At 48.3% G+C, this 19,844-nt stretch overlaps 2 protein-coding genes across 2 annotated transcripts in view; one reads left to right on the top strand and one right to left on the bottom strand.

The window, feature by feature from the left end:
- Positions 1–1,217, top strand: part of LOC119446388 (isocitrate dehydrogenase [NADP] cytoplasmic-like) — a 3,760-nt gene extending 2,543 nt beyond the window's left edge. The window contains exon 2 of the mRNA XM_049663333.1: positions 1,161–1,217. Coding sequence (XP_049519290.1) covers positions 1,161–1,217 — 57 coding nt within the window. The remainder of the gene's footprint in view (positions 1–1,160) is intronic.
- A 1,153-nt stretch (positions 1,218–2,370) lies between these two features.
- Positions 2,371–19,844, bottom strand: part of LOC119446365 (isocitrate dehydrogenase [NADP] cytoplasmic-like) — a 342,750-nt gene continuing 325,276 nt past the window's right edge. The window contains exons 2-3 of the mRNA XM_049663327.1: positions 3,062–3,367; positions 2,371–2,382 (exon numbers count right to left, since the gene is read on the bottom strand). Of these exons, the coding sequence (XP_049519284.1) occupies positions 2,371–2,382; positions 3,062–3,367 (318 nt within the window). The remainder of the gene's footprint in view (positions 2,383–3,061; positions 3,368–19,844) is intronic.

Below are 19,844 nucleotides of genomic sequence, written 5' to 3'. Positions count from 1 at the left end.
AAGTGGAGATATTAATGATGCTAATAATTACCAACCAATTTCAATAATACCTGTATTCTCTAAGGGATTAGAGAAAATAATATTCTGCCGCGTAAATAGCTTCTTTAACAAACACAATATACTTTCAGAGTATCAGGATGGTTTTCAACGTGGTAAATCTACACAGACTGCGCTGTTAGCTCAAAAAGCATTGATAATTAAGAACATCGAAGAAAAAAGTTTACGCTTGGTGTTTTCATTGACTATAGCAAGGCCTTCGATACCCTAAACCATTACATTTTACTCGGGAAGTTGAACGCTTATGGGGTACGTGGTGTAACTAATGCATTGTTTAGTTCATATCTGTCTGAGAGGAAGCAATGCGTTTCAATTGCTAACTGTTTTTCTTCTTCTAAAACCATTTCTTGTGGCGTGCCTCAAGGAAGCATATTAGGACCAATGCTCTTCATTATCTACATAAATGACCTTGTTAAGATAAACAATGATGCCTCATTCCTACTCTACGCCGATGACACTAGTATTTTTGTTTCTGGACAAAATACAACTGAAATTGTTGCCAGGACCCAAAGTGTACTTTCAGATGGTCTGCAATGGTCCACTGCTAATGGGCTACGAATAAATGCGAAAAAAACAAAAGCTGTTTTTTTCAGATCCCGAGGCATGGAGGTAAACGTGAACCAATCATTAACGCTTGAGGGAATACCCGTTGAAACAGTAGAGAAACATAAAGTTCTGGGTGTGACTTTTTCTGCTCATATGACATGGACTTGTCATATTGAATCACTGACCAAATCATTATCGCGTGCTGCTGGTGTTCTGTCACGATGTAGGCACTTTCTTCCAGAAAAAGCTAAACTTCAGATTTATCATGCTCTGTTTTCTTCCCATATAAATTACTGCCTGTCAGTCTGGGGCACCACAACCCTAAGTAACATAAAAACAATTCACCTATTGCAGAAGAGAGCACTTCGGTATATTGCAAACGTCCCGTGCAATAGTTCTACAGGTACATTGTTTGCTCGCTATAACATAATCAGTGTGAAACGCATATTCGATTTTCGTTTGATGTATGCTTATTTCTTCGCAAAGGAACAATTCAGAGCGTTTATTAAAGATTCATCCAACATAAGCATGCATTACACGGATTCACGCACCCGCAGCGCCGACAGGTGGCTTGTTCCTCGTTCGCGTACGACCTATTTTTTGCAGTCTCTTAGATTCACAATGCCATCCCTACTTAATAAATATGAAAAGAAAGACGCCAACTTTTCTACGTTTACAAAAAAACAAATGCGTGAATTTTTTCTAACTCTTGTGTAAACTTTTTTATAACATACTGTTCGAACACGATCAAGATTGCTTCATTACTCTTTATATCGCGTTTATTGTTTTCGTCATTTTATATGTGTTCACATGAACTCCGAATATTTCAGCTCCAAAACACAACCGTCCTAGAGTGTACTTATATATCCTCATTTGTTCTACTGTTCCATTGTTGTATTTGCACAACCTCTTTTTAAATTTTTTTTTACCTGCATCTTTTTTTTCTCTTATTGTAAATTTGTTTTTGAACGTATGCATTTTAACACCGCTGTCATGTACCGTGGGCCCTTAGGCATTTTCAAGTGGTGTTATTACCGCTTTTCGCCTAAGGGACCCCCAACTGTCGTTGGAAATAAAGATTTGATTGATTGATTGATTGATTGATTGCCTTGAGCATGACGTTTGGGCTTGGCGCCTCCCTCAGCGTCGACGCTGAGCGACGCTGGGTGTCGAAACGCCGGGAAAACGCTGAATGTGGGACGGCCTTTCGAGCTCAGCTCCTAGGCTCCCGTTCCCGCAGCGAGCGTTGGCGTAACCGAGCGAACGAGCGCAACAGCGAAGGACGAAAGAGCAACTTGGAGTGCAGCGGGGAATGAAAGGTGGCGATAGCAAGAGAGCGCGAGGAGGAGAGTATGGTGAAAGCGTGAGAAGAAAAGCGTAGCGCCACGCAGGGCGTGTTCTGCGACGATCGCTACGAGATGGCGCCAGAGTACCGCGCGTCGTCTGTTCACTTTGTATTTATTCGGCCACAGTTTTTTCCCGCCTAACAAATAATAAATGTCATCCCACGATGCACGACGCGCCTGCATATATCAAAAATTTCTCGAAAGTTATCGGATAGTTTTATGCGTTTGCTGTTGTCCCCAAAACTTTTTCTTGATCTGATTGTATGCGCGACCCTAATTGTGCAGTACTTTCTGGAAGCTACGCGGGCACCAGCGATTCACTGGAACATTTGGCGAGTCATGCATAAAAGCCGACGCGCATGAACCGCACATCAGATTTCCGACGATCGCCAATTCTGCTCGCCGATGTCGTGCTGGAGGGTTACTGGTTTTGCTGGGCACAAGTTGGAGTTACTTTGTAACGGACAGTTTGTACACTGTTGTTCAGCACTGTTACTACCACGTTACAATATAATCACAATACTAAATAGTGTCAGCCAGTTCTTTCTCAACAATGAGCGACGCAACCGTTGAAGCTGCTAAATGAGCTGCCCGAGCAGAGGCTTAGCGCCGCCGCCGAGAGGATGCTGTCGTTTAGTATCAAATTCGTTGCCAAAATATATCGCCAATTTAAAACACCTAAACAGCTGCGCTCAAAATTCCCCTTGGGGAGTATCGTAATCGTCGGTTATTTTTTTTTCTTCTTGTCTGCTGCGCTACGCTCCTCCAGGGACGGTTTTAAGCGCTCTGCATTCGATGATTTACCGAAGTGCCATAATCGGTCGCGTTTAACGCATTGAGATTGAAGCACATATGATTATGCGTGTTAACTCGATTCTTCGGAGGAAGGGGGAGCTCCATCAAATGAAAGTGCTCGCGCACGGCCTTTCCTTTGAAATTTCAGCGTTTTTTGCGCAGTTGTTTCGCAGTGCAGCAGTTGATATTTTTCATACAACATAGTCGGTGCGCGATCTAGGTAGTGGCCGGGCTTGTTTGTTTGCAATGCCCAAACACGGTGAGCGGCCCTTTAAGTGCCCGTGCATCTGTAATGCAATAAATTTGCCGGCACTTACGTCACGGTTGTAGGTAGCTCCAATGGAGGGCGAGTACTTGATCTGGAGCGTGCCGGGTCCGGGGACCACGAAGTCCTGGCTGTTGTACTGGTCTCCGAACGCGTGGCGCGCGATGATGATGGACCTGCGCCACTGATTCATGAGCGGAGGGATGTTGCGGCAGGCGATGGGCTTCCGGAACACGTCACCGCCGTGGGCATTGCGAATGGCGCCGTTGGGCGACATCCACAAGCGCTTCAAGTGGTACTTCTCGAGAACGTCCTTCTCTGCCGTGATGGTGGCGCACTTGACGCCGACGTTGTGCATCTTGTACGCCTGGGCAGCCTCCAGGTATATAGTGTCGTTGGTCTGGTTGCGATGTTCGATTGACAGATCGAACAGCCTCGGGTCGTCATCCACGTACGGTTGGACTAGCCTCTTCCGGACCAGGTCCCAGACGGCGCGCCCCATGTCGTCGTCCCGTATAGCGACAACGGAACCGCACTTGACCGTCTCCATGGGCACAATGGTCAGCAAGCTTGAACGGCGGAGCTAGATCAATGTTCCGTGAACAAGAAAGAAATCGGCAGCCTAGGCAAATGAGCGCGTTCGTCTCGCGGCAGTCGTGCTCGCGAGGCCTCGAGCTGATCGTGCCTCACGCGGCCAAAAGAAAGAAGTATTTACGTTTAAGATTACGTTTAACATGGCAGCATGCATTCAGGTTAAGCGCTTCATATATACATCGGTCCATTGCAAGCTTGTTGCCTGAATCACTTAAAATTAAAGAAAATTATTCATTACTACCTTCAAAAATTCTGGCGCAGCATTTCACTGCTTGGAATACCCGCAGGTTGCATGCGTCCACAAGGATGTTGATGATGATTTCCTGAATATGGCACGAAGCGTGCGGTAAAATTAAAGTAATATAACATCATATGTTACAGAATATATATACCGTGAGAAGGGAAGCGCAGTCGAGGACGGCAGAAAAGTAGGTGGTGTGATGAAGTTTGGAAATTTGGAGGCGCAAGTTGGAATCTTATCGTATCGTATAGAGTTCTTAAAGGAACTCTATACGTATCAAATGTACGCCCCATATTGGTATACGCCTGCACCGCCCGGTACCCAGCAACTAAAGTAAATATCGATGAACTGGAGCGTGTCCAGAAACGTGCCGCCCGGTTTGTGACGGGCAATTACAACTTCACGAGAAGCTCAAGCAAAATTGTCAACACATTGAGATGGCCCTTACTTTCATCAAGGCGTAAATATCTCAGATTATGTCTCTTCTATAACATACTACATGACAAAACGGGGATCAATAAAGATAATTACATAAAGTCACCTAGCTACATTTCAACACGAAGGGACCATCCTTTGAAAGTATGCGAATATATGTGCCGAACAAACGCTTTTGGAAATGCATTTTTCGCTAGAACAATACATGAGTGGAATAGCCTTCCGGGGCGGATTGTTGCGTCCCCACTCACTGTCTTTCCTGAACTTTTAAAAGGGCATGTGTTGACATAGTGTTTTTTTTTCTCGCTGTTTTTTGATGTCAAAGGCAATTGTCCTGCCTGTGTATTCGTACCATATATGGGATGCTGTTAAACTGTTGCATATTGTATTGCATGATGTCATTTATGTATTTTTGTATAGCAAACCTCCCTACAACAGTGCCCCTAGATAAATATATGGGGGTATGAATAAATAAATATGGGAGTATGAGCCTCCATGAGCAGGAGCGGGAGAGATCTCGTCGGCGTCGCGCCAACGCCTCGGCGGAAGATCGGGCCCGTGATGCGGAGCGCATCGTGGGCGGACTTGGCGCAGCAAATGCACTACTTGAATATCGCGCCGGGCGAAAACAAGATGCTGGTTTTCTTGCTTTTTGACGAACATGCCAAGGACGCTCAATATTGTCAATAATGATAATTGTAGTGATGAAGAGGGACGATGCAGTGGGGCATCCTTATCAGCGCTGTCTAGTGGGTCAGTCTCTCCAGCGCGTCGCTCGGACTACGCCGCTAGCGCTCGCGGTTCCTTGAACTGATCCAACGGTTGGCGCTAACGCCTTTGTGCAATAAACGCCTTTACAAGTGGTGGAGCGTGCTACGCTCGAACGCATCCCGGAGCTTCAGTGGCGTAGCCAGAAATTTTGTTCGGGGGGGGGGCTCAGGTTGCACCGCGGCCTCCTCCTTATAGAATATGTCGAGGGATCAAATGCATAAATAATAACTGCATTGCCAATTTCATTGTATATTAGATGCTGCAAACGAATTATTGAACGCTATGCACTGTCCATTAAAAAAAATCACAGCATATCCACGGGGTGAATGATGATGAGTGGGCGAAGCTCCGGAGGGAATCATCGGATCTCCCGCTTAAGGGGACGCTAGCACAAACGCGTTAGAAACGTGCAGTACTCTCTAGTAAGGGGGAGCGGCCACAGCGTCTTACGCAGCCATTTACACATGCCGGAACGTGCACCGCGTTTGCCGACGCCATCACATGACTGCTGAGAGAGAGAGTATACCCCCCCCCCCCGTATTCATAAACGCTCCTCGACTTGAACTTGACTTGCCACCGCTTTGGGCAGCGCGTTCGAAACGCGTTGAAGGTAAGGCGGAGAGGCCACAGCGTCTTACACCAGCTTCTTACACGGGCCGTAACGCGCTAGCACAAACGCGTTAGAAACGCGCTAGAAACGCGGCCTTTCGTTAATGTTGCGTATTTATTGCCATTGTGGTGCGTGTGTCCATGTCCGCTTCGTGGCGTAGTGGGCTAACGCCGCGCGCTCGGAAGCGAGGGGTCCCTGGTTCGATTCCGCGCTACGGACACAACTTCGGAATTTGTTTTCTCATTTTTCTCAGACTGGTTACACACTACTACTACGACGACGACGACGGGGACGAACGGGTGCCGCTATAAGGAGCTTCGCCCCTAATATGTATGTTTTCATAACAGAATATATTCGTTTGCCCCAAAAATTGTGGCAGAAATAACTGATATCAATGCTTCCGTGTTTTTTTGTCTAATTAATAAGTAAAGAAAACATCTCATGAACTTTAGAACTATTGACCCTGTTCGCGGAGCAGTTTGTTTTAGAGAAACGAGATGGCGCTCACGGCGGCGCGCCATACCTCTCCTCAGCGACCGCGCACGAATATGAAACCATTACCGATTCTACCTTGCTTCTGTGCGATCAGCTGTAGGAAATGCAACTGAGTTTTCGCTAACACACTGTGCTCCAATTATGCTAGATTGAATAATGTGGATTGAAGACGCGTGCAGTAGTTGGCTGCAAAAATAGTGACTGTTATGTTAAGGAATAGAATGAATCTGTGTGGCGAAGTTCGCGGACCGCTGCTGCAACTATCCGAACGTGTTACCGGCACTTCGTGATGTGCGGCTTTCCTCGAGGATACAGAAATTTGCTCATCCACCAGCCTTGTATCGCTAACCTTTAAAGAAAGGGTTTCATCCCCAGATCGTCGGCAACAGTGAGTACCACTCGTTAAACAATGACAAAGGGAGTAGCGCCGCTTCCTGTCACAGTAAGTTTCGCGCACGTTATCTATACACATCTGTCCAAATGGCAGGAAAATTTACGCCCACTCTATCGCCGACGTATCAAGAATAAGTGAATGGACGCACACTTGAATATATGCGCACTGTATACACACAATAAATGACGGACTACACCTATGGCGCACCAATGGTCGAAGCTGAATGTTTCGTGACGGTCCACAAGAGTAAGCAAGTTACTAGCTGTAATATATATTTGCTACAAGGTATTACAATGTACAAAATAGCTACGTTTCAAGCCTTGTGCGCAGCAAGAACAAATCTATCGGATTCGGAACTGAGCACACCCGCGAGCGATTAGGCAGAAAATAATCAGATAGTGGCCGCACCGAGGAACTTCACTGAGTCAGAAACTGACAAGCCACTGCTTCAAAATATTTGCCGAATAAATAACAAAGAGCAAAACACACTAATCCTGACTGAATTCATAATCGCAAAGCTTGGAATGCATATTTAGCCCCGCTTTTAGAAGAAGCACCATATAAACTGCCTGCGCCGTTTGGACATAGCTCAATCAGCTCCGAAAGAGCTTTTGCATGTTCTCTCAAGCTGTGATCGAAGCTTTGTGTCGTCCACCTAGTCACCGTCTACGATATCTCCGAAAACAGAGGTTTTCTAAGCCGCGCCGGCGTCATACACTTCCATTGTAAACAAGGAGGCAACGGAGGCAGTTGAGGCAAGCAATGGACGCGTCACCATGTGATCAAATATGGCAGCGCCCACGGGATCGCCGCGAAAAGGGTCAATATCAGTTCGAACCAGCCAAGCAGTGCATGCAGCTTATATGAAAAACGTAAAGGCCATGAAATGAATAAGTTGAGGACAAATATTTTGATGAATCTTTGTCATTCAAGAACCTTGTTTACATTTTTCTGCATATGCAACGGCCAGGAAGAAACCTCAATGACGCTATCCCTCGTTGCAATCGATTGCGCAGGAGCAGCTGTAATTCGTCGTGTATTGTAATTACACCGAGATAATACTCGCAGCAGTGAGTACAAATAAAAAGTGGGAGTTCTGCAAAGTATATATTAGAAATGCGAAGATAGAATGGAATATACAAATGCGAAGCTACAACTCGCTAAAGGGCAAAAAAAGAGTCGCTGGAAACAAAGTTCACTGCTTGTATACACAAAACCTCGCAGAAAAATATTTAAAAATAGGTATGAGTCTCCAATAAATCTACGTATTTAAGCAAACGTCAGTGTATATAATGCGTCAAATACGACAAATAAACATGTTGCTCAGTCACAGATAGTAAACTTTGAGCACAAAAAGACAGATGATCCTGGCAAAAACATAACTATGATCGCAGAAATCGTGATATGTACTTGGGCCATGCAGCGGTCGCGACAGTGCCATGTGGGTAGAATAATAGAGGATTAATGCATAAATCAGTACGAAAATGTGTAATTTAACTGCGTGCACAACGCCAACAAATATTCTGCACCCAAAATTAAAGGAGGGTATTCCTTCGTTTCAAAAAAGAAATAAAATCAGGTAGCTGAAAAGGAAAGAAAAGGACAAACGAAGGCCACAGATGATGCGGTAAGTGGAACTACCCAATATCCGAGTGTTTTTGGCGTACGCCGCGTGGGCCGGGCTTTCAATGAGCAAGGTCGGTCAAAATTGGTTATTGGTATCCTCGTAATTTTTGTATTCGCGTGATAATTGTGATCATGATGCTAACTGCTAGAATAAACGGCGAAAATTTCTGCGGTTTTAAAAGTTAATTAAGAACTTATGGACCTGAAGGAACAGTGCTTTTTACTTGCATTGATTTTTGCTGCTTCGCTATCTAAAGGACAAACTTCTCTCGGCGGGAAAGTTGAGCTAAACGGTCACGTTGATACCGACGTCTCTGTGGGTGTATAAAAGCGCCAGCCTAACCATGCGTTCCACAGCCATTGTAGAGCGCAAGTAGTTTTTTTAGTAAACTCTTGTTAAAAAAATATTCTCTCTGTGCTGGCAGTGGTCACTGGAAGGGTGACTAGAAGCTGCAGCAGTATTTACACATTTACATAGAACCTGCTGTCGCCGTGAGAGATGGGCATCTATTCCGGTGTTAAAACCTAAAACACTCCCTTGATGTCGTTGGCAGGTACCTTGCAGGAACAGTAGGCTGTTCGATTCCAGCGATGTCCGTCGTTTCGTCAGGAAGTATGGAGAAGCAGCCTGCTTTTGAATCTAAGCTTTCTTTGATAATGTCACCACAAATTTCTATAATTTGGTTTTGTGCGTCTGGGCTTAAATACGAGGCAATACTGGGGCAACTTTCCAAATGGTTCTTCAGAAATGTATCTCCACAATCAGCTCGCATGCGAAGAAGCACTCTGAAAATGCCTGTATTTTCAGCAGGGGCATTGCTTAAATCCATAGGGCCCCTGTCCCTGTGGCCACGGAGAGCCAGACCTTGTCGCCCGCAAAAAAAAAAAAATCCTCAATAATAGGCCGTTCACTTTCTTCTGTTTTCTCATATTTTACTTTGCCTGCCCTGGTCCAGCTGATCAATCACATTGGGCACGCTTCCTGAAAATGTTTGGAGAAAATTATCAGCTGCTAGCTGACAGTCACGGTGATATTTAGTATTTTCGTGTGCGTGGGAGATTGCGAGCGCGCGCTTCCATTTATGGAACGGCTTGGACACGAGCGTTCCAGTGCGCGCATGTTGGCCCAAGTTTATAAGAACATTAACCCCATAAAGTTCTAGAATTGAAAATCTTTTAAAGCATGCCTTTGGAAATGTCAGCGCACCTTTCGCGTCAAAAGTTTATGAGAACTTTATACCCATAAAGTTTCGTAATTGAAATCCATGCGCTCCGTATATTCCGCGGCCGCTGCGAGATGCCGCAACGCGCGCGCTCGCTATCGAAAAGCCGTTGAAAGTTTGTGCTCGGATGGGGCTCCTTGCGTTACGTGACTCCAGGTGCAAGGGCGTTGTCACGAAATCCAGCCCGAGTTCGCAATGTTCGTGCCGAAATGTCTTTTAGAGCGTGAAAAGGACATTGTAGACAAAATCCAGAATGATTGTCGGCGTCGGTGGTAGTTTTGGTCGGCGGTGCATGCCAGCACGAAAATATTTCGGGGGGGGGGGGGGCTGAAGCCCCATCAGCCCCCCCCCCCCCTGGCTACGCGCCTGCGGAGCTTCGATCCCGTACCCTCTCTTCAACCATGTCTCAGCACGCATCTCAGCCGACGTCCCAGCAAACGCCTCCTGCACCCTCGGTCGTGTGCTCTGGTCTACCTCGCCACAAGGATCCTCCTGTTTTCAGTGGCACCGACGACACCGACGTGGAGGACTGGCTGTTCACGTACGAGCGAGTAAGCGTCATCAATAAATGGGATGATGCCGCGAAACTCAGCAACGTGCTCTTTTACCTCGCCGGCGGGGAAAGCCTCTGGTACAACAACCACGAGACGGAAGTTCCGACATGGTCCGCCTTCAGGACCTTCTTAGTAGCCGTGTTTGGTCGTCCTGCTGCGCGCAAGGTGCGAGCAGAAGCCCGCTTGCGAGAATGAGCCCAACAGCCCGGCGAGTCCTTCACTAGCTACATCGAGGATATCCTGGACTTGTGTAAGCGCGTGGACGCGACGATGTCGGAATCGGACAGAATCAGAAACGTTATGAAAGGAATCGAGGACGCCGCTTTCGACATGCTGCTCGCTAAGAATCCGCACTCCGTCACGGAGATCGTTACGTTATGCCAAAGTTACGAGGAGCTACGCAGGCAGCGCTCGTTGACTCGTCGGTCTTCATCACGCGACGAACACATCGCTGGTCTGGCTACCACCTTTGACCAGACTGCACTGCTTCCGGAAGTGAAGGTATTCATGCGGGAGGAAGTCGCCCGCCAACTCTCCTTGGTACCATTTGCTCAGCCACCGCTTGTGCCGGCCAAAGTTCTCTTCGACTGTTGTGCCTCCGCTCCGCCGCGCCGTCGAGCAAGAAATCGCCGAGGTCTTGCCCGACCAACGCCACCATGTTCTTGCGCCTGTGCCACCGCGCTATACCGAGGTCGTGGCACCACCCCAACTGGCCCCGGCAACAGCACCACTCAGCTACGCTGAAGTCGTCGCGAGGCCCCACCCACTCTCTGCTCACGTGCCCCTCACTCATGCCGACGTCGTGGCTCGGCCACCGGTGCAGCCCGTTATACAGTCCTATCACCAGCCGCTCCATCCAGGGCGTGCTCCAACGTAGACGGGACCAGCTACAGCGAACCGGTGGCGTACCTCTGACAACCAGCCTATATGCTTTGCCTGCGGCTACGCCGGTCACGTGGCCCGTTTCTGTAATTGTGTGCAGCCGCCGAGCGTCGAAGCCTCCATGACGAACCGTGCGCCCCGTCCATATTACGACCCACCATCCGGTGTGTCACCGACATACCGCCCGCCGCCGAACACCCGCCGTTCCTCATCTCGACGCCGGCGCTCGTTATCGCCGATGCGGCCTCGTGCCGCCCCTCGGGATGTGGAAAACTAACAGTCGCAGTCCAAGAGGCAAGGGCTGCGGCAACGTCGAAGTGCCCAAGTCCTCATTGCAGCCCATCCAATGTGATAGACGTGTTTGTCGACGGTGTCCGCGCGTCTGCACTCGTGAACACAGGAGCAGCCGTATGTGTTAAGGACGCTACACTTTGCCGCTTACTTCGGAAAGTCACGACGCCCCTGTCCGGACTATCCCTTCGCACAGCCAGTGCTCAGCATATTCGACTCTTGTCGTGTTGCACTGCTCGTGTAGAAATTCAGGACGTTGTATACGCCATAGAATTCTTAATTATTTCCTCCTGCTCTCACGATTTCATCCTCGGCTGGGATTTTCTCTCGCGCCACAATGCCGTTATCGATTGCGCACGGGCCGAAATAGAACTATCACCGCTGCTAGATTTCACGCCCACTGACGCTCCGTCACTTTCCAGGAAACTGATCGTCAAATCCGACACTCAGGTTGCTCCCAACGCCTCAATGATCGTGTCCATGCACTGCAGTGGCCTCTCGGAAGCCATTGCATTACTTTCGCCATCTGGCCGTTTCCTCGCAAGGAAGGGCCTGTTGCTACCTTTTCCGACCGTGGACATCACCAAGGGCACTAGCGCAATTTTCGTTTGCAACCCGTGCCCATGCCCTGTCATGCTGCTCCGAGGAGAATGTGTAGGTACCGTGAAAGCCATCGACGACGTGCAAGTTATCGACGTGCCCGACTACCAAATTGCGTAACCTACCGTACGATCACTGCCGTTTCTACATCAGATGCATTGCCCAGAGATGTATTTGGTTCCTCCATCGCTGGAACCCTTACAGCGGCCCAGCGTTCTCAGCTGATGTCCCTCTTGGAAGAATTTCGCTCGTCTTTCGACGTGGGGCAAGCTTCCCTGGGTCGGACTTCAACTGTGACGCATCACATCGACACTGGCTCTCACCCACCATTGCGACAACGCCCGTATTATGTTTCTGCCAGCAAACGTCGTGTGATTAACGAGCAAGTCGACGACATGCGTCGGCGCGAAGTAATTCGACCCTCGAAAAGTCCATGGGCTTCGCCTGTCGTCCTTGTTGCAAAGAAGGACGGCTCCGTCAGGTTTTGCGTTGATTATCGCCGGCTTAACAAATCACTCGCAAGGACGTCTATCATCTGCCACGCATCGACGACGCAATTGACTGCCTGCAAGAAGCCGAGTTCTTTTCATCTCTGGATTTGCGCTCCGGGTATTGGCAAGTGCCTATGGAAGAAGTCGATCGGCCGAATGCAGCCTTTATCACGCCCGACGGCTTGTACGAGTTCAACGTCATGCCTTTTGGACTCTGTAATGCGCCTGCGACATTCGAGCGCATGATGGACACAGTTCTGCGAGGCTTAAAGTGGCACACATGTTTGTGTTATCTTGACGACATTGTCGTTTTCGCACCTGACTTCACCACGCACCTCGAACGCCTCCGGCTTGTTTTGACTTGTTTATCGAACGCCGGCCTACAATTGAGCATAAAGAAGTGCAGATTTGCTGCGCAGCAACTCACGATACTTGGCTATGTGGTATCCAAGGACAGAACTCTGCCCGACCACGACAAACTTCGCGCCGTTGCCGAGTTTCCCAAGCCAACGTCAATCAATGAATTGCGCAGTTTCATCGGTCTGTGCTCCTACTTCCGACGCTTCATTCGGAATTTCGCCGCCATCGTATCGCCCCTGACGAAGCTCCTTGGGAGCAATGGGCTCCTCACCTCGTGGTCATCAGAGTGCGACGAGGCGTTGCTGAGTCTTCTTCGTGTGCTGACTTCCCCCCCCCCCCCGATTTTGCGCCACTATGACCCGACGGCCCCTACAGAGGTCCACACAGATGTCAGCGGTGTTGGCCTTGGCGCTGTTCTCGCGCAACGCAAGCAAGGGTTCCCTGAGTATGTCGTTGCTTATGCCAGCCCAACGCTTACGAAAGCCGAGAATAATTATACCTTGATGGAAAAAGAATGTCACGCGATCATCTGGGCTAAGTTCCGGCCATATTTGTATGGCCGCCCATTTGATGTCATCACGCATCAACACGCACTATGTTGGCTGGCGTCATTGAAAGATCCGTCCGGCCGTCTTGCACGTTGGGCACTTCGCCTGCAAGACTACGACATCCGCGTACTCTACCGCAGCGGGCGACACCACGCGGACGCCGATGCCCTCTCGCGCTCTCCTTTGGCTGACAACAATATATCTCGGTTGACTGTGTCTTCCATCGACCTTCGCACCATCGCTTGCGAGCAGCGCAAGGACCCGTGGATTGCGTCACTTATAGGCTGGCTCTATGATCCATCGACCCGCGCGTTGCTCCGTCAAGCTCACCATTTCGCCATTCGCGATGACCTGCTTCACCGGCGCAATTACAGCTCCTAGGGTCGCCAGTGGTTGTTAGTAGTGCCTCGCAGCCTGCGTTCCGAAATATGCGCTACTTTCCACGCCGATCCACAGTGTGCTCATGCTGGTGCTTTCAAGACTTACCAGCGCCTTCAACAGGGGTACTACTGGCGAGGGATGTACAGCTACGTTCAAAAGTTCGTACGCTCTTGTCCCGATTGCCAGCGCCGGAAATCATCACCCCGCCTCTCGCCAGCTGAGCTGCAACCTTTACCTTGCCCCGCCCGGCCCTTTGGGCGCGTCGGTATAGATTTGTACGGGCCCCTTCCCATGACTTCGGCGGGAATCCGCTGGGCCATTGTAGCAGTTGACTATCTTACGCGATACGCTGAAACTGCGGCGCTTCCGGCAGCTACAGCGCGTGACGTTGCCGCCTTTCTGCTTCGTCGATTCATCCTACGTCATGGTCCACCCCAGGAGCTGCTCAGTGAACACGGACGGGTCTTCCTCTCTGAAGTAGTCGAAGCTGTTCTCAAAGAGTGCCACGTCGTTCATCGCACAACAACGGCTTAGCATACTCAAACGAGTGGACTCACTGGAACGATTCAACCGTACGCTCGGTGATATGCTCTCAATGTACGTCTCCTCCGACCACACCAACTGGGACACCATTCTACCCTTCGTCACCTACGCGTACAACACCGCTACGCAGAGCACTACTGGATTTTCGCCATATTTCTTATTGTACGGCCGGCACCCATCGCACACCATCGACACAATGCTACCATACCGGCCCGACGCATCTGAATGTGCGCCCATTTCTGATAAGGTGAGACATGCCGAAGAGTGCCGCGACCTCGCCCGTGCCTTTACCTCCACTGACCAAGAGCGCCAGAAGAACACTCGCGGTGACACCACCTCTGCGCCCACCTTTCTTCCTGGAGCGCTTGTGTGGCTCTCATTTCCTTCCACTGCACCTGGTCTGTCTTCCAAGTTAATGCCCAAGTATGAAGGTCCCTACCGCATCGTCGAGCGTGCATCACCCGTCAACTATGTGAATGAGCCTGTTGAACCATCTTCGGACATGCGCCGTCGCGGACGCGACATTGTCAACATCGAGCGCCTCTAACCGTACTATGATCCACTAATAGTGACGAACTGTTAGGTTGCCGGACGGCTCCCTTTTTCGTCCCCCGGGGTAATTGTAGTGAAGAAGAGGGACGATGCAGTGGCGCATCCTTATCAGCGCTGTCTAGTGGGTCAGTCTCTCCAGCGCATCGCTCGGACTACGCCGCTCGCGCTCGCGGTTCCTTGAACTGATCCAACGGTTGGCCCTAACGTCTCTGTGCAATAAACGCCTTTACAATAATATATAAATTCACGATCGCAACATTCACTACAGCAGACCCACCATTGTCACAGCTTCGCGGGCTTCCATCTTCACAGCAGTGAAAGGGCTCTAAATTTTTTGTACTACTTTGGAATTTCTTCCTCACAGGGTGGCATTGACAAAGATGCGCAACGTGATGTGCAGAAGCTAAGTATGTAGTTCTGGTGCAGAACTCGATGCATGCTTGTACTTTCAGTGCTGCACAAGATTTCCCGTTGTGTGGTAGGCGTAATGCGTGCATTATTTTCATCTGTCCACGTAGCAGAGATGTAAAATAATAAAGAAACGAAACACAGAGAGTGACGGGAATGGAAGAACGCATTCATTGGGAAAGCTCCACCAAGGCATCAATAAGGTTGATCCTGACAAGGACCGTTCTTTTTTCTAGCTTTCTTGCTGCTAGAGGGGGCGGATTCCGCTGCATCCTATTTCGCCGTCTTCTTGGGATGCAGCATTACTCAGTGCTGCAGCAATCCTACAAAATTTGCTGGTTTTTCTCTTTTTTTAGAGACCGGACAAGGCCGCAAGTGCCGAATAGACTTCAAGTATAAGCAGCCTGATTACCTCATGCAGCAATGGTGCAGAAGGATTTCCCATTCCTTCGTCCATGTGCGTGCATCCTTTTAGCTCACTTGGTGTGGGATGGGGTGTGAAACTTGAGAATGCGCTCTTTCACGCGAGTCTTCGTATCGATGCCCGTGTGATGCACTTTCTTGTGTACCACTTAGCACAAGTATGCGTCCCGCATAAAAGTGAAATTAGCGTTTCATGTGCACCTACCACCTAAGCAACATGCTATTATAATTCATGAAGAATTCGACAAGCGAACACGTGAAGCAATCAATGCAACCCGAAGAATACTGCTTAGGTGTCACTGCACCCTCTGCAGGAGTAAAAAGGTATTCTCTACAGGAGTAAACACAGGAGTAAAAGAAGGCATTATGATTGGACTGATAACTGTCAATCAGTGACACGATGGATATGCGTATGTGCGTACATAAAAAAGTTTTTTATTATATGGGTTTGTTGCAACGCTTGCCATCTGTCAGTTGCTCATGCCCTCTTGTTTGGTTGTTTCCCCAAATATACTGTACACATCAAGCCCGTAGCCAGGAATTTGTTTCGGGAGAGTTGGGGGGGGGGGGGGGAGGGGGACTTGCTGAAGGTCTTGACCATGCGAGGAAAGCACATATTTTGAAAGCACAAGATGGAAATTTCAGGGTGGGCCCGGGCCCCTAGGGCTCCTCAACCCCTCCCCCCCCCCTGCCTACGGGCCTGGTAGTCGCAGAACTCTGTCACGGGACAGCAGCTACAAATTTGTAAGTTGCAGGTGCACAGTGGAGATGAGTTTTCCGGAAAGGAAATACGGCCATCGTAATCATAACGCTGGCGCGATGAGCGCTAGCAGTGGTGAGCGCGTGTGAATTTCCTAAAGCAAACGTTCTGTGCAACCGCTTTATTTACCATTCCATTGTACCGCGGCTCTGGAACTCGAATGACGTGATCTCCAAAACTATTCGCGCGGGCTCTCTAGCGGGTGCGCCATCGAACCCGTGACCGCGCGATTATGCGCGCAATTTGTACCCCAAGAAGCAGCCTAACCACGTGTACTATGCTGTCTATTTGATAGGGGCCCGGGAATAATAACTTTTGTCACCGAATCGAATGCAGCCAACGAAAAATCGAATCGAATAATGACTATGCGATTCGAAAACCGAATTGAACCATACACTATTTGATTCGTTCATGGTAATGAATATTCAGTTCGGTTCAAACACTCGCGCACAGCCTTGCGCGCAGCCTTCAAAAGTTTTGCATGCTTCGCCGACAGCCGCTTTCGTAACACAGGCGTCCAATACCAAGTCCTCACATTAGCCAATGGCATAAGATCACATGATCTACACAAGCAGGGACTGCAGAAACAAATTATTTGCGAGAAGTACTTCTTCTAATAGTCATCAATCTATATAGTGTAAATTGTGCACGTGTTGTCTGCCTTTTTCGCACTGCCCATGCTTTCATTTATATATCTCTCTCAACTTTGTCTGCTGAATTCGGAGACTTTCGAGCGCATGTGAGACTGCATTCTGTTGTGCACACTGTTGTGCATGCAATGGCGGAAAAGAAATGGCAGAAAACTCTTCTCGGTTGGCTGCCATGCACCACAACAAGCAAACTGCAGTCACTACAGTGATTTTCAAGGGTACGATGATCACTCAAAAAAGTAAGCGGGGTTGGGACCATTATGCGAGTGCGATGATTACGTGGATAAATACGATATATCTTTCAACGAGAAAAGCACCTACTGGAAATCACGTGTTTCAAAACCTCACTGGGCGTCGGAACACGTGACATTTGCTTAGTAGCACGTGGCTTGCAATGCAGCAGGCCACGCACCCATTAGCACTTTTCGCTGCAGTCTCTAAGGCTCGCTCATTGTTTGCTGCTAATCCTATCGTTCCACCGGCGTCGCGTACAATAGTCAAACACAGTACCCTGCCACACACGTCCCACCTCATGGCATGGGGAAAGCAAGTTTCCCGATATCGTCGTACGAGCCTGCAAAATAGAGGGGGCGAGGGCAATTTGCAATTCGCCTTGGCACAATGGCCTAACCTGCTGGCTATCTGGCATGCACTCATGATGTACCGTGCACGGCGCTTTCTTTCTTTCTTTTTCTCCCCGCAGCCACAAGTTAGTGAACTCATGGAGGACTACAGTGAAGGCGTGGTTGCAGCCACGTGTGCTTGAAGGAAGTGGGGGAGGCGCCGTGACTAGACTGAGCCAAACACTCAAACCTGGAGAAAGAATTCCCTCCGCGTTTTGCCCGCTTTGTAATGTTTAGTGGTGCCAGATTTGACAAACGTTGGAACTGACGTGAAGGAGCTTCATATCTTTTTGCACAGATGGCGCCACCGCCGGAAATTGCCTGTCAGATTTATTATTTATTTAAAATCTTATGTTTCAAGCACTGCTTAGTAAAACTCGTGAGTGCTAGTAATTACATGACACTCTATGGTTATAGTAATGTGCAACAATTGTTGTGAATAAGCGTGTACATGAAAGGAATGTCAATTTGCACGGACCTGGTAAGCAGATATATTAGCTAAATTCACTACTCCCCTGTAGATTGGCTAATTAACATAAGCCAATTTTCTCTTCATAGTCTTTGAGATAAGGGCTTGCTGCTTGATTATTGAAAATTTCAGAGTTTCAGCTCGAATAGTTTTGTCCTGCCGCCGGTAATGCGTGACCAAGTATAGTCATAAATTGCCAAATGTAAGTAATATTACCTCACGAACTGTTCATTAGAACACAAAACAACTTTGCATTGATGATAAATACACGGTAGTCTAGAAAGCCACTAAATATTGTTGTCCCGAGTTTAAAAGGAAAAAATATATTCATTCATGAACTTTTGTAGTTTTACCCATATTTATTGGCGCCTATATAAATTTGTAATTGCTTTACACGCAATTTCTTTTCATAGAAACCTTGTATAACATTTCATTTAAAGACACAGCAAATATAATTTTGTTATGTTGAACAGTTTAGTCGGAATGGCAGCACAGCGAAGGCTAGTACAGCAAAAACGCCGCTTTTTGCTCCCAGTGTTTTGACTGCCGGTAGGTAACGCTTCAGGCTAGATGATAATACTAGGCGTCATTGGAAAGCGCAGAAACTAAACTTTCTAACGCAATAAAGTTCACATTTGTTCAATGAGCGAAGGAAGCACAGTGCGTCCGCAAACAATGACTAAAATGCCAAGCGCATGCCGCCGGAGTAGGACCGCCACCTTAGTATTGCCTCACAAGATCACCTTTGTAAGCTTGTGTTGTGACATACAGTTGATCGTATTGCAGACCTTAAGACATGATGTTCAGCACTCCGAATGCCACCGGCCCAATTGGAGGAATAAGTCTCCTTCACGGCAATATGTTAAGCTTAAATAAAAACTACGATGCCTTAACTGTCCTACTCCCTAGATTGAATTTGAGGTACAACATTATTACTGTCTCGGATATAATAAAATTATATTGAGGCAGGTTGAAAAACTCGCTTTCTTTTAACCATGTCTCCGAGACAGTAATAATGTTGTAACTCAAATTCAAACTCTAGAGATGGCGGCGCGGCTTTCTATGTGTCCATGACATAATTAAAATACAGGAAAGTCGAGCCCTTAACAGAAATGACAATGACGTTAGCACAGTAAGAAGTGCTGTTTATTGACTTAGATGCCAATGTGACCATATGCGTGGTATACAGACCACCTGAGTCACACCTTAAGTCTTTCCTAGCAAATTTAGAGAAAAAAAGCTTGAATATGTTACAAGTACCAAACGTAATGTGGTAATATGTGGGATTTCAAAATTGACGTGGATGACCGTTCAAGTACATAATATCGGCATCTATACTTGCGTCGTATGGTTTTGAAAATCATATCACAGATCCTACGCGTGTAACGGCAACTACATCATCCCTAATCGACCATATACTAACAAACATTAAGATCACAAACATTCACGCCGGAGTTCTGACAGATCATGTCAATGACCATTTTCCCATATTCATTATTATCGCCGCCACCATTCGCGGAACCGCCGGCGTCTACGACGTCGTCGTCGGCGTTGCGACAACTGGCGACGAGGATGAACTAGACCAGCGCCGTGCAGATGTGAAGATTACTGCGTACTTTCTCGGCATTTTGCGCCTTGTTTGCGCTCACATCGCCGTCTCCTACGAGCGCGGTGCCCTGTTTGCACCAAGCACGCTAACGTACAACGCCTACCATGACATCTACTGTACGCCGCGCCAATGCTTGCTGCCGGCGATTCTGCAGTACCCCACATTTCCAGCATGACTTCTGCGATTGCTCCGCCGTTTTAAGTGCGAAGCACTTGAGGGGCCCGGGCTGTCCGCGTCTAATGTGCTGTCATGTCAACGTGGTCACGTGAAAAAACAAGATGTGACTGCCGAAAACTTGCGTC

This window comes from Dermacentor silvarum, chromosome 1, assembly GCF_013339745.2.
Source record: "Dermacentor silvarum isolate Dsil-2018 chromosome 1, BIME_Dsil_1.4, whole genome shotgun sequence".
In the NCBI taxonomy this organism is placed as follows: domain Eukaryota; kingdom Metazoa; phylum Arthropoda; class Arachnida; order Ixodida; family Ixodidae; genus Dermacentor; species Dermacentor silvarum.
Note: the sequence above shows the minus strand (reverse complement) of the source record. Positions and strands in the feature narration are given on the sequence as shown.